This window comes from Gracilinanus agilis, chromosome 1 (genome assembly GCF_016433145.1).
Source record: "Gracilinanus agilis isolate LMUSP501 chromosome 1, AgileGrace, whole genome shotgun sequence".
Lineage (NCBI taxonomy): Eukaryota > Metazoa > Chordata > Mammalia > Didelphimorphia > Didelphidae > Gracilinanus > Gracilinanus agilis.
Window position 1 is genome coordinate 334,842,385 of NC_058130.1, and position 13,394 is coordinate 334,855,778.

General features: G+C 40.3%; 1 protein-coding gene across 1 annotated transcript in view; it reads left to right on the forward strand.

Annotated features, from left to right (window-relative positions):
- The first annotated feature begins 2,558 nt into the window (after positions 1–2,558).
- Positions 2,559–13,394, forward strand: part of MAP1B (microtubule associated protein 1B) — a 125,844-nt gene continuing 115,008 nt past the window's right edge. The window contains exons 1-2 of the mRNA XM_044662990.1: positions 2,559–2,801; positions 12,906–13,007. Of these exons, the coding sequence (XP_044518925.1) occupies positions 2,624–2,801; positions 12,906–13,007 (280 nt within the window). The 5' untranslated portion in view covers positions 2,559–2,623. The remainder of the gene's footprint in view (positions 2,802–12,905; positions 13,008–13,394) is intronic.

Below are 13,394 nucleotides of genomic sequence, written 5' to 3' on the forward strand. Positions count from 1 at the left end.
TGATTCCTTTTTACATTTTATTTTATTTTTATATCCATATTATTCATTCTTGTTAGTGAACATTCCCATAAAACCAAAATCCCAAGTCATAGATCCAAATAAACAAGTGATAAATCGTATGTTTTCTTCTACATTTCTACTCCCACAGTTCTTTCTCTAGAGGTGGATAGCATTATTTTTCATAAATCCCTCAGAATTGTCCTGGATTATTGTATTACTCTTAGTAGCAGTCTATATGATCCCTTTTTATAGATAAAGAAACTCAGTCTGAAGAGAGGTTAACTGACTTATCCAAGATTACATAATCAATTAAGTACCTGAGGCAGGATTCACACTCAGGTCTTTCAGATTCCAGGTCCAGTACTCTCTCCACGGCACCACCTAACTGCCCGTGGTTCCAAAATACAGAAACTGATAATTGTACATAATAATCTCTCATTTTATTGATACTTCTGTTTTCTTATACCAGTAGGCAAATGCCCCCTCCTTTAAAACAAAGAAAAATAGTTGAGCAAAAACTACCAAAAAGCAACCAAATAAGGCAGTATGTGTTAAATTCCATATACATAGTTTCCACCTCTTAGGAGAGAAGGAATTTGTGCTAAAATCATCTGTCATTAGATTTAAATTCAGTATTTATTGCCATTAATCTAAGATGAACTGACTTTTAGCATTGTTTTCAATTAATTGTAGTCATTGCATGTATTGTCATCTTGATTCTATTGTCTTCCCTTTATATCATCCTAAGTTCCCAGTGGGATCTTGAGGTCAAATGGTATTTGATTATACTTTTTTAAAATATAATTTCAAATTGTTTCCCAGAAAGACTTTCCTCCTTGTCCCATACAAATATACACTTGTATAAGTAATATATATTATGTATATTATATATGTAATATAATATAAAAGTGTATATATATACATATATGTATTCTTTAAAAAAGATATCAGTATATTTATTCTTTAAAGTAGGATCAAAGGTCCTTACAGGAGTACTATGCTTTATATTTTTCTTATTCTCTCATTTTCTCCTCCGAATGAATTTAACACAACTTAACTAAGACTTTAACATTAATCTGATGCCTATTTTGCATCGGGTACCAAAGAGATAAATGATTTTTTAAAGAAAGAATCCTTGCCCCCCCCCCAAGTGTTTACAGTTTTATAGATAAATAAGCATCAGGTAAATTTAACAGACTAAAAGCTTGGCTTTTTCCAAGTGCTTCCGAACACAGACAAATACATTTTAAAATTCCTAGCACCATAACTACCTTAAAAGGTGCTATCATTTCATGAACCATTTAAGGATTTGTCTTTGTAAGGTACTAAAGAAAGTACATTGTTGTTACTGAACTCCTATCCGATAATCACTGCATCTTTTTATTCTCATACTGTCAATATTTGGATTACATATATATACATATAGGGAAAGCTAGGTGGCAGAGTAGATAAGAGTGCTGGACCTGGGTCAGGAAGACTCATCTTCTTGAGTTCAAATTTGACCTCAGACACTTCCTAGATGTGTGAACTTGGACAAGTCACTTAACCCTGTTTGCTTTAGTTTCCTCATCTGTAAAATGAACTGGAAAAGGAAATGGCAAACCACTCCAGTATCTTTGCCCCCCCAAAAAGCCATATGGGGTCAGAAAGAGTCAGACAGGAAAGAACAACAATGAAATACATAAATGTATAACTTTAATTAACACATCTGTAATCAGCACATTTCCCAATCAATTATCATTTTTTAAGTATCTACTATGTGCCTGGCATTATACTAACTGGTGGCTTCCCTTAAGTTGGCTTTTGTATTTAAGATAGTCTTATGTAGTTCATCTTCACAGATCAGAATAGAATGGGAACCCCTTAACTGAAGTAACAGGGTCTTTATTCCTCTACTCTTCCAAATTGACTTTTGAAGGAAATTCGAAGTTGTTAAGTCAAAGGCCTAGATGATATATGTGCATCACCTAATACAGTGTCTCAAAACATAAACTCTATTTTTCTGGGGCTGGGGAGGGGGCTCTCTATCACATCTTTCTTGGAAGGGTAGCTGGTCCTAGGAAAACAGATTCTCTGGCCTGGAGAAATATTCCCCAAGACTTAAAAATGTAGCCCAGGGCAAGGAATCTCAAAGGGGTTAGTGGGTGTTGGAAAAGGGGCCCAGGCTGGGGAAAGAGGGGTCTCTCAACCCTTTGCCCTCAGGCCTCACTCTGGGCATTGTCCGCACACCTCGTCCTTTCTGCTTCCGGCCCACGGGCATGATGATTTGCTGCAGATGACATCAGCCCAGGGCTGCTGGAAGAGAGGCAGCCAGCAGCAACAACGTAAGGATGTGCCGGGTCCCTTCCTCCTCCTCTTCCTCCTCCTCCTCCTCCTCCCAGGCTCCTAGCGCTGCCCAGTCTCCATATAAAAGCGCCGCCGTCTCCCCGCCCTCTCTCACTCCCCTGTTACCACTCCGCAGCTCTCTGCTTAGGAAGAAGGGGGTGGAGGCTAGAAGCCGAAGAAGGGGGAGGGTGGGAGGGGGAGGAAGCACCTTTGGAAGTAATCCTTTCTCCCTGCCGCAGAAGAGAGGAGCGGACAGAGGAGAGGCGGCAGCAGCAGCGGGAAGAGTGGAGCTTACAGGATGGCGACCGTGGTGGTGGAAGCGGAGTCGGAGCCGTCCTGTAGCATCCCTAACCCGACATCTACCTCTCCCAGTCTTTCGCACCGCTTTCTGGACAGCAAATTTTACCTGTTAGTGGTCATCGGAGAGATAGTGACTGAGGAGCACCTGCGACGAGCCATAGGCAACATCGAGCAAGGTAAGCAGGAGTGGGTTACCAGGCGTTCAGCCCAGTGGCCAGTCCTGGCCCAGGCACTCCCTGTCTGGCCTGCGGGATCCCAAAGCGCCAGATGAGGGTGGGCGGAGGCAAGATGCGGAGAACAAAACCCCCCTGGGTGCAGAATCCTTCCCCTCCCCGCACACACACACTCACCCTCCACTACTACCTTATCCTACGTGTGGACATCCTTTTGTGCTGATTTTGATGGGGGTGATTTATAGAAACCGGGCGAAGAAAGAGAGCAATCAATTTCATAACCTTGAAAGATCTGTCAGCTGTGGACTTGGCCACAGCCTTCTTTTAATTAAAACGCAGGTGGGGGAGGAGCGCGGGTCACAATAAGTCGGCAAAAAAACCAAGGCAAAAGGGGCAAAATCGTTTGCAGCCACTCCCTTTTACGCACCCCCCAATCTCCTGAGGAGGGGAATACGAGCCCCCAAGTGGGATTCCACTTGGCTCGGAGACCATGTGCTGCGCAGCCTGCAGAGCTGCATAGAAATTCTCGGCTAACGGCTATCCCCAGAAAACATTTTTTCGGTTTAAAACCTCCAGGTCTGTCCACTCCTATTGGTGTGACTGGTGTGAGGACTGTCTCCACCCTTCCTTTATACCATCCCTCTCTCTAATTTTTCTGCTGCTTCTATAGGAGGCTGTGGGAACGGGTGGGAACGGGTGGGGACCTGGAGATCGGGGAAAGAGTCTGCTTTTTTATTCCGAAACGGAGAGCATCACCCGCTCCCTGCCTCTTGTGCTAAGTCCTTTAGCTGCACTTAATTCCAACAGGGAGAATGGGCTAGACAAAGTTGTGGGGCGGGGTTTATTAATTTGTTCTTTTAAAATCAGATCTTAAGGAAGTTAAAAAGGGGGGGGAGGGACGGGCGGGAGGGAGAGGATTTGTGTGAATCGACAGTGTCAAATACCCGTTGGGTCCTTGGACGAAGAGAGCAAACAACCTTTTTTCCCTCTGTTTAATTCTTAGTGAAAGAGCTGAATCGGTTCCTTAGTTGTATGTCCTCTGGGGCTCTAAAGGCGGGGCCGGCATTTGTCATGTAGGTGCAGTATCTGGAGACAGGGACCAACATTCAGCCCAAGCAGCCTCTGCAGAAGGGAGGTGGTGGTGCTGCCACCCCGCCCCACTCCCCCCCCCCCCTACGCTGGGCGGTGCATTATATACTCTCTCTCCTGCACAAAGATTTCCTCCCCCCCAGCCCCTATTCCATAGGGAGCCAGGGCGTTCTCTGCGCCCACACCTTGGGGAGGCGAGGAAGGGCACGCGGGCGCCAGGCGCAGCGCGCACTACTGGTGGTGCTGGGTGTAGCATGGCTCCACCTCCCACTCCCCTGCACCCATTTCTTCTCCACCTTTCTCGACCACTCGCCATTGTGGCTCTTCTGAGCCTTTGGGTGTGGGAAGTGCATCCCCGCCCTTCTACCCTATCATCTGTGTGCCCCCCATTCCTGACCCAAGCAGAGGTCATCCTGTTCTTCTGCAGCCCTGCCCAGCCCCCGTCTCCTTAGCATCCTCTCTTCTCTCCTAAGTGATGCTGGAGAAGTGTCAGCTCAGATACCGGCTTGTGGGCGTGGTGCAGTCCGCACTGCGGTCCCTACGGCAGCCCATAGCGGACAAAGGGCGTTCACACAGCTGGTTCCTCTGGAATAATAGAGGCACAATGAAGATCTTTTTCTCTCTTTTTAAAAAATCTTTTTTCTTAATTTCCTTGCTATTCATCTACATTTAGAAAGCCTTCCAAGCGCACAGAACAAAAGGCTGCAGTAGGGAGGGGAGGGGAGGGGAGGGGAGGAGAGCTGCAGAGCCGCATCACTACCAAACCCCACATCTGAGCTGGGTCTTTTGTTTCTTTAACTTGGAAGCACTGGTTTTCTTTTTAGGCTTCTATGGGCTATTTTGTATTTGGTGAATTCAAGAATAAGGAAGGTTGGAATTTGAAATGCCGATGCTTGAGTGTTTTACTTACCTTTCATGGTCAAACTACGATTTTTAACATCTGACCTCTAAAAAAATAATATCTAAAGAAATAATGTAATGGTTAATCTTATTATCACACTCTGGATTTTTTTTGGGGGGAAGACAAAATCCTTAATTTCAGCACCAGAATCTAAAATAGTGAGCAAGCCCACCCTGCAGTATCTTATTTGATCCCCTTAATGACTCAGGGAGATAGACCAGGAAGGTGTTTTTATGTTTTTTTGCATGAGGCTCAGAAAGGTTGCAACTTATCCAAGGTCATACCAATTACTCAGTAGGAGAGCCAGGACTAGAATGGCAAATCTTGACTTAAAGTCTAATGTGATTTCCACTACACTTCGCTGCTTTTTCACTGCACAAAGTAGATTATAATTCTTACTTAACACTATTACATTTTGTCAGTATGCTGCATCCCTTAAATCTCTTGGGCCATTTGATGGTTTCGGGAATAGAATGTACAAGAGATTGAAATGACATAAATGAAAAGGCAGTCATTTCGGAGTCTCTTTCCTCTTTCATAGCCTGTGGGTAATTTTGTCCTGTAGGTGTGGTTCAGCAATCGGCTCTGGACCTTAATAGTCTTTTTTTTTTCCATTGTTCCTTGAATGATCATTTCTTTTGGCATGGTGATGGTAGACATTCATACTTCTGGTAGAAGACTAGTCCAAGTCAGATATAACCATCCAGTATTCCTACCTCCTTTAAAATTTTTTTAAACTTTAGTTTGAAAGCTTCAGGTTTGTCTTTCCTTTTCTTATTTATACTCCTAACTGGAGATTTTTTGGAGCCCAAAAATGATTTGACTGCAGTATTGAACCCAGGAACAATCAGTCAACTGAACAGGCATAGTCTCCTCCCCATGCTCAAGCTAACAGATGCCACCCTTCATCTGCACATCAGTTTCTTTGGTCCTTGAATCTTCCATGCAGGACTTATCTGTACAGGCTTTATTTCTAACAAGTGAAGGCACTGTTCATAGCTTTTTTGAAAACATTTTAGATGACTTAGCAAGAAAACCTAGCCTTCATTTTTCATTAGAGGGTATCTCAAAACAGAACTTTACTGTATTGTTCTCCTCTGAACGTTGATAATCATATGATGTTTCAGAGCTCTGGATGGGTCAACTGTCAAGCATTCATATAAAGCAAATGGCTTTGAGGCATATATGTGTGTTTCTGTTTCCTTTGTTAAATGTCTTCCAGTTTTGCTCAACTATTCTTTTTTCTTTTTAAACCTTTACTTTCCATTTTAGAATCAATTCTTAAGAACTAGTTGCAAAGCAGAAGAGCCAGAGGGGCTAGGCAACTGAGATTAAGTGACTTGCCCAAGGTCGCATGGCTAGGAAGTGTCCAGTCTCTAGACATGGCTCTTGATCCATTGAGCAACCATTCTTAACAGAATTCCCTAGGTTTAGTTTAGAGATCTTTATAACTTGGTTACTTGTGATGGTCCCTTTGAGGACTGGGGAATCATCTACAATATACCAAGAATAAATAGAAGAATCATAGATTTAGAACTGGAAGGGACCTTAAAAGCCATCTAGTCCAATCCTCTTATGTTAAAGATGAGGAAACTGAGACCCAGAGAGCTTAAATTACGTGGTCTAATGTCAAAGTCAGAATCCAAACCCAGGTCTTCTAGTTCTAAAACCAGAACTCATTTTACTATACTCTACAGTGCTTACAGTATTGGGACTTGTGATGATGAAGTGAGTCAACAAGCCCTAGATATCCTTGGATGAATATTTAGCAAATGATTCTTGAAACTCAAAAGAGAAAGAGAATCACTGAACCTTTTCAAATGCTGTAGAAAAGTGCTTTATGATCTCTGTGGCTGCCTCCTCCCATGTTTGAAAAGATAATTTTCCAAATGGTCTGATTTTAGTGGCTTCGCTTAAGCATGTGATGTCTAGTCAGTCCTTCTCAGGGTTAACTAGGCTGTTCTTGAGGGATTTATTTAGCCCCAGACATTAACTCAGCAGCCAATTTCATTTCAAGCAAAATCCTTAGCTCTTTGCTTTAAAATCAGTAGAATGAATTCATAGGCTCATAGGATTTAATACTGTTGCAGAGGATTCTAACACAATAAGAACAATATTTTAATTGTAGCCACTTATTAGTTATAGTTGTTTCAATTATCTAAAATGCATAATAAAGAATAATTAGTGGTAGTCCGATGAGGCAAATTAATGTTGATGGGAAACAGCTTTCCTTTAGCAAGTAATGGGGATCCACCACCCTCAGGGATCCTGAGGTTGGTTTTAGAATAGAGTACATTAAAAAAATGACAGAGGACAATAAATTTACTTACCTCTATAGATAATTAGACACTTTTAGATTTAAATTTAAATTTATCTAACCATCATTATGCTTTTACTTTTGATCTTTGAGGTGTCAAATGGCAGGACTTAAGTCAAAGGAAAACATATTTGGAGGGACAGGGTGTAGAGTGATGGCAATGGGTCAGGAATTAAACCCATGCCAAGGAGAATTGAATTGAGATTTTTGGGAAAATTACATTATAATCATTCTAATATATATATATATATATATATATATATATATATATATATATATATATATATATAGAGAGAGAGAGAGAGAGAGAGAGAGAGAGAGAGAATGAGCAACCTTTCTGAGCTTATCTATCTTCTCTCCCTTGATGCTCTGCCTCATTTCAAAACTAGAATGTAGGGACACTTTGAGCCTACCCTTAGCTAATTCATTTTTAAGGGTTTCTTTTTTCCCAGTAAGCCTATAGCATTTTCACTGAGAAATAAATCATCACGAATATCTTTCTGTGTTTAGTTTCATGTGTGGGATTTTACTCGAGATCTGAATTATTGTCAAGGTTTTGAAACTATGGTGTGTTCTGAATGTCACCCCACATACCCTGTAAGAACTTGCATCTTCTGGGCATCCAGAAAAAAAAAGATTAGAATAAGATACACTCCAGCTGAATCTAGATGCCAGTATTTAACGCAGATGAGAAGGCCAGGCAAAGGAAGAAAAAGTAAATGGGAACCTAGAACTTTCTTAGTTTATGTATATTTGGGGCCTGCTATTTAATGATACTAAAGTGGTTTTGCACCACTTTTTTTTGAAGAATCTGAAAGGAAATTTCATATTCTTTTCTAAAAAGTTACATACATATATATATATTTATATATATGTTGAGAGAGAGAGAGAGAGAGAGAGAGAGAGAGAGAGAGAGAGAGATAAAAACCACTACAAATGTTAAGAAGAGCCACAAATAGAAATCTCTTTGACCATAAACCCTTGTTATTTAGGTACTCAGATACAAATAGGTGGTGGTATTTATGTTCATAAAAGCCAGAGGCAGTTGAGGCTCCAAGAAGACAAATAACTCAGCTTACCACCTAAGTAAGTCTTTTGGAGCTAGTGCTAGAGTCCATGATTAATTTCCACATTTATTAAAGTAGGAAGGTTTTTTGTTATTACTGTTGTTTATTTTTTTAGCTATGGTGAAAGAAATAATATTTAAATCCAGATAGGTATAAAAAGTGCAGGAGATTGACACTGAGAAATCAATAAGTCAGCAAGCATTTATTAAGTATATATTATGTACCAAGTAGGGTCAGCTATATACCTCAGTGGTTAGAGTGCTGACCTAGAGTCTGAATGACCTGAGTTCAAATCTGGTCTCAGACACTTACTGTGTGACCCTAGGCAAGTCACTTAAACTTCGTTTGCCTCAATTTCCTTATCTGTAAGGTGAGTTGGAGAAGGAATCGCTCTAGTATCTTTGCCAAGAAAACCCCAGGGACAGTATGGTCCAGAAGGTCACAAAGAGTCGTCAGATATGACTAAACAACATGTATCAGACTCTAAACCAAGGGCCAGGGATATAACAAAGGCAAAAACAGTTCCTGCCTTCAAGAAGCTTGCATTTTAATGGGGAGATATTCTGGGTTCTTTTCTGAGTTCTATCCCTTATGACCTTGACTCTCAATCATTTTTTTTTCCTCTGTGAAGGCTGAGGTAGTGATAGTAGCTTCCTTCTAACTCAGGATTATAATCTAGGTAATGATCACTCACAAAGGAGACTTGGTAAATTCTCCCAAATGCAGACCAAGTTACCAAGGGAGAGCCAACACTTGCTATTTTAATTCTCTCTTCCCAAGTCCAGAAATGCAAATGCTTCAGGCTACTCTGTATGCTCTAAGTGGAATGTCCTGTTGCTTTCTGCAGTCATTCAACTTCCCCCTTGCCCAATACAGACATGTTATATACCCATAGTACCTTTGGGGAAATTTAGAAAGGAAGGAGTTGGTTCCGGGATGTGCTGGGGGTAAGGAGATTCCCAGTTGCCCTCTCTGGCTTCTCTGCTCAAGATGCTTTGTTGATGTGTTTTTAAAGGAATTTAATAAAGTTTCTCTGCAACAGATAATCCTCTCCCTTAGTCCCAAAAGAGACAGCCCTGAAAAGTGACCAAAAGAAGTGTTTCTTTAAGCTCTGAAGGGTATAGTTTTAGTTTTCCCCTAAGCGCAAAGAATAGAAGCAGGACCAACAATACAATGTCTTTGGTATAGAATATTTTACTCTGGAATGCCAACACGAATGACTAACAATTGCCAATAGCAAATGTAGAGTAAAAGTGAAGTCGTTTTGCCTTAATTGATGTAATAGATGGCCTGCATCCAAATATGTCTCTTCTCCCCAAAATATTTCTGTATATTCACTGTTATTTTTATTTTATAAGTGGTAGCAGTAATTATGTATTAAGAAACAATTTGCTCGACAAATTTCTTTAAATTTTGAGTCATAGAAGTGGGAAAAATTGCATTGTCTTTGTCAGCTATTGTGTTCTCGTAATTTAAAAATTACTAAACAGTGTGTCTGTTGAAGCAAACCTTTCAGTGATAAATGATGAACTCATGCAAACATGCCTTTTAAAAATGTAAACCAAACTTTAATTGCACGTATCAGAAAAGGTTCGTTGAAGTCAAAGAAGAAATGAGTGGACATTCTATGGTTGGCCATTCTTTAAGGCCAACAGAAGTCTCCCAAAGAACATAGTAACTTTAGAGTTATTTAGAATCACACAATTTGTAATTAAATCTTTTGTCTGTTTCATGATTAGCTTTTTGACCTATGGTGATAAGCCTGAAGACAAAGTGGAGACTCAGGTCTGGGTTGTGAAGAATTCAGTAGACAATAGCAATTAGGTAGCTCAGGCAGGAATTCAGTGATCTTTCAGACTAGACAAGTATATAGTGTATACATTGAAATAAAATATTCTAATGAATTCAGACCTCTCAACCTGTCAAACGCTCCTGTGAGTGGAAAAGAACTCATTTATCAATTCTGCACTAAAAAGAGTGCCCAATCTCAACAGGCATTTCTCGTTAAAATTTAAGTAGTCCATTAGCACAAATGCAAACTGAGGCTATTAATGTTTCTAAGGAGACTAATAAAATCATATGTAATAATTTAGGCTCTCTTTAATAGAGTTAACTCTTCCACACCCGAATTCTCCCCATCCATCACATGGAAATGACACTGCTCTATCTCAGAGGCCCTCCAGAATGGAGTGAGTCTATTTAGCAACTATGCATCTTTCTGAAAGTGTTTTGCCTCTCTAATTAGGGCTTTCAGTCAGAATATTTCTTTGTTTTAAAAATTCCGAGACCAGCAGAGAGTTTGTCGTGTAAGGTACAGTTACAGTATTGGAAATGGTGAATTTGATGCTTTAAAAGATACTGAGGCTATGCAGAACAGCAGTGAAGCAAATGATTTAGAGATGTGATTAAAATTATATAGTGGCATTTATGCTCCAAATCCCTTACCTTTGTGCCACTAATGACTAATAAAAACATGAACTCACCAGGTTGCATATTATGATAATGACAGTTCATGTTTAGAGGGAGCTTAAGTGCTTTACATACATTATGTCATTTGATCTGTTCAACAACCCTGTCAGGTAGGCAGGTTGGGTATTGTTATCCTGACTTTTCAAATGAGGAACCCAAATCTCAGAGAGCTTGAGTAATATGCCCTCAAGTTATATAGTAATGGAAAAGGAGACTTGAATCCAGTTTCCTTTCTTCTAACTTAAGGAGTTCATTTGCTGGATCATTACTGGATATGCCCTAATCATCCTAAGGTTACATGGAGAATACTTTGTAAATGTCTGCTAACTGTTCTGGGTTAGAATGATAACTTAAAAGAGAACAGGATGTGTAAAAGACAGATCTGGGTACGAGTTTCAACTCTGCTGCTAACTAACTGTGTTATCATTTCGGTCATTTAAGTCATATTCAATCCTTTGTTACCACATTTGGGGTTTTCTTGGCAGAGATGCTGGGGTGGTTTGCCATTTTCTTCTCCAGCTCATTTGACAGATGTGGAAACTGAGGGAAACAAGTTAAGTAACTTGCCCAGGGTCATACAGCTAGTAAGTGTTTGAAGCCAGATGTGAACTCATGTAGATGAGCCTTCCTGACTCTAAGTCTAGCAAAGATATTGGAATGGTTTGCCATTTCCTTCTCTAATTCGATATACAGATAAGGATACTGAGGCGAGCCAGGTTAAGTGATTCATCCAGGTTGAACAAGCTAATAATGAGTCTTCCTGACTTCAGGCCCTTGGGTAAATCACTTCACTTTTGTAAGCCTCACTGTCCTTGTCTGTAAAATGAAGGGATTGTATTAGACCAGAGATTACAGATTTTTATGTATCATGGTACTCTTTGGCAGTCTGGCAAAGCTTATAGACTCTCAATAGAATATAATAGAATAATCAGAATAATGTGTTTAAAGGTAAAAAAAGGAAATATAAAAGAAAAAAGATTACAAAGGAAAAAGAATTATATCAAAATACCATTATCCCCCAAAAAAGCATTTTTGATAAGACCTAGCTTAGCAACCCTTGGAATATTTAATGTCTAACCTGCCCCCGCCTCTTTTCTTCCAGTTTGAATAATCTGTGAATCCTTAAGGGGTTCTTTCTTGGCCTGTTTCTGTGTAGAATGACCCTTGAAAAGGCCCCCCTCTCAAACAATGCTTCCCTGCTCTGCTCAGTGCCATATCAGGGAGACATACAAAGTTCACCGTGCAATCTCCTTTACCTCCTCGCCTACAGATGCACACAGAGGCTGGTACCCCTTCCCAGATGGCAGAACAGGCAAAAGAAAGAGGAAGGATGGGATCACAGAGGTTGTCAGTGCAGGAAATCTACTTTCATCCTGCTTCCCACCCTCATCTCTCAGCTGACTGTAGCTTCCTTTCTGTACAAAGGAAACTGAAACTTTTTTCTCCCTAGAGTAGACAAGCCATCAACTTCAATTTTCAAGAGGCATGATGTTTTTTTTTTTTTGAATGTTACTTTCTTTTTTGCCCCAGGATGTGAAAACTTAAGTATAAATAACATTGAATTAAGGGCTGTCTGCCAACTTGCTCAGGTAATATGCCTGGAGGGAGGATAGTCCAAGTCTTTTCAGCCTTTTTAAGTTCAAGACTACATAGAACCTTCCTTGACTTGGCACTGCAGAATTGGAGAAACAGTATTCAAAGCTGGGCTTATGAAGAGTAGAGGACAACACCCACAGTGAAAAAGCCTTGGAAATGACCCCTCTGTTTTTCATTACCCTCCACCCCCTCTCACCCCAACATATCCTTTCCTTTAGTTAAGACCACACCCAAACCATGAGTAGCCCACTTGGATACCAAGTGAACATTCCAATGGCCTTATAACTCCCAAAATCTACCTCTTGGGGTTTCTCTTCGTATTCTTCCAGTTCCCATCCTGGAGTGGAGCCTGTCATTTCCCTAATGAGTGTTGTCTTTCACTTGTCCAGAGAAGTAGCATTTAAATTTTATGAGAAGTCAAGAGTTCACCCTTGTGTATCTCTTTCTCCTTCCCTACTCTATCCTAACTGAGATGAAATTTGCTTAGACTTCTAAGAAGAAGAGAAGAGTATCTAATTTTGTGGTACCCACAGTCCTTCATAAAGCTCCCTAGGGCTGGAGTTTCCACATCCTTCCTTAAAATTCCGGAAATGTTTGATGTTTTCCAAACCACTTTTAGATGGCTAACTGGATGCATGGCATCTCTCTTTTCTTTTCCTTCTCTTCAGGAATCCGATCATGGGACACAAACCTGATTGAATGCAACTTAGATCAAGAACTGAAACTTTTTGTATCCCGACACTCTGCACGATTTTCTCCTGATGTTCGAGGTAATTTACTTTTTCATATTCTTCAATACAGAGTTTAAAATGAAGACATATTTGTTGATGAAGGGAACCCTCTTTATATGAGGCCCTCTTAACTACTTCAAGAATTTAGAAAGATTTCTGTGTGTTATTTGATGACGCAAATATATTTAGACAGCAACAGCATTTAAAACACAAATTAACTCTCCAATATCGATGTGTGGGTTATCTGGATTCTTAAGTGGAAATAATCCTAGGCTCATTTCCTTCTGCTCTGCAATGTAGTTCTGAGCCTCCTCCTCTTGTAACTAGTTGGCTTAGTCTCGGGAAAAGCAAAATAATTTTATTGTTCATGTTAGCCAGATACCATTAGAGAGAGAAACAAAAATCATGTTGGCATTTTAAACCCAA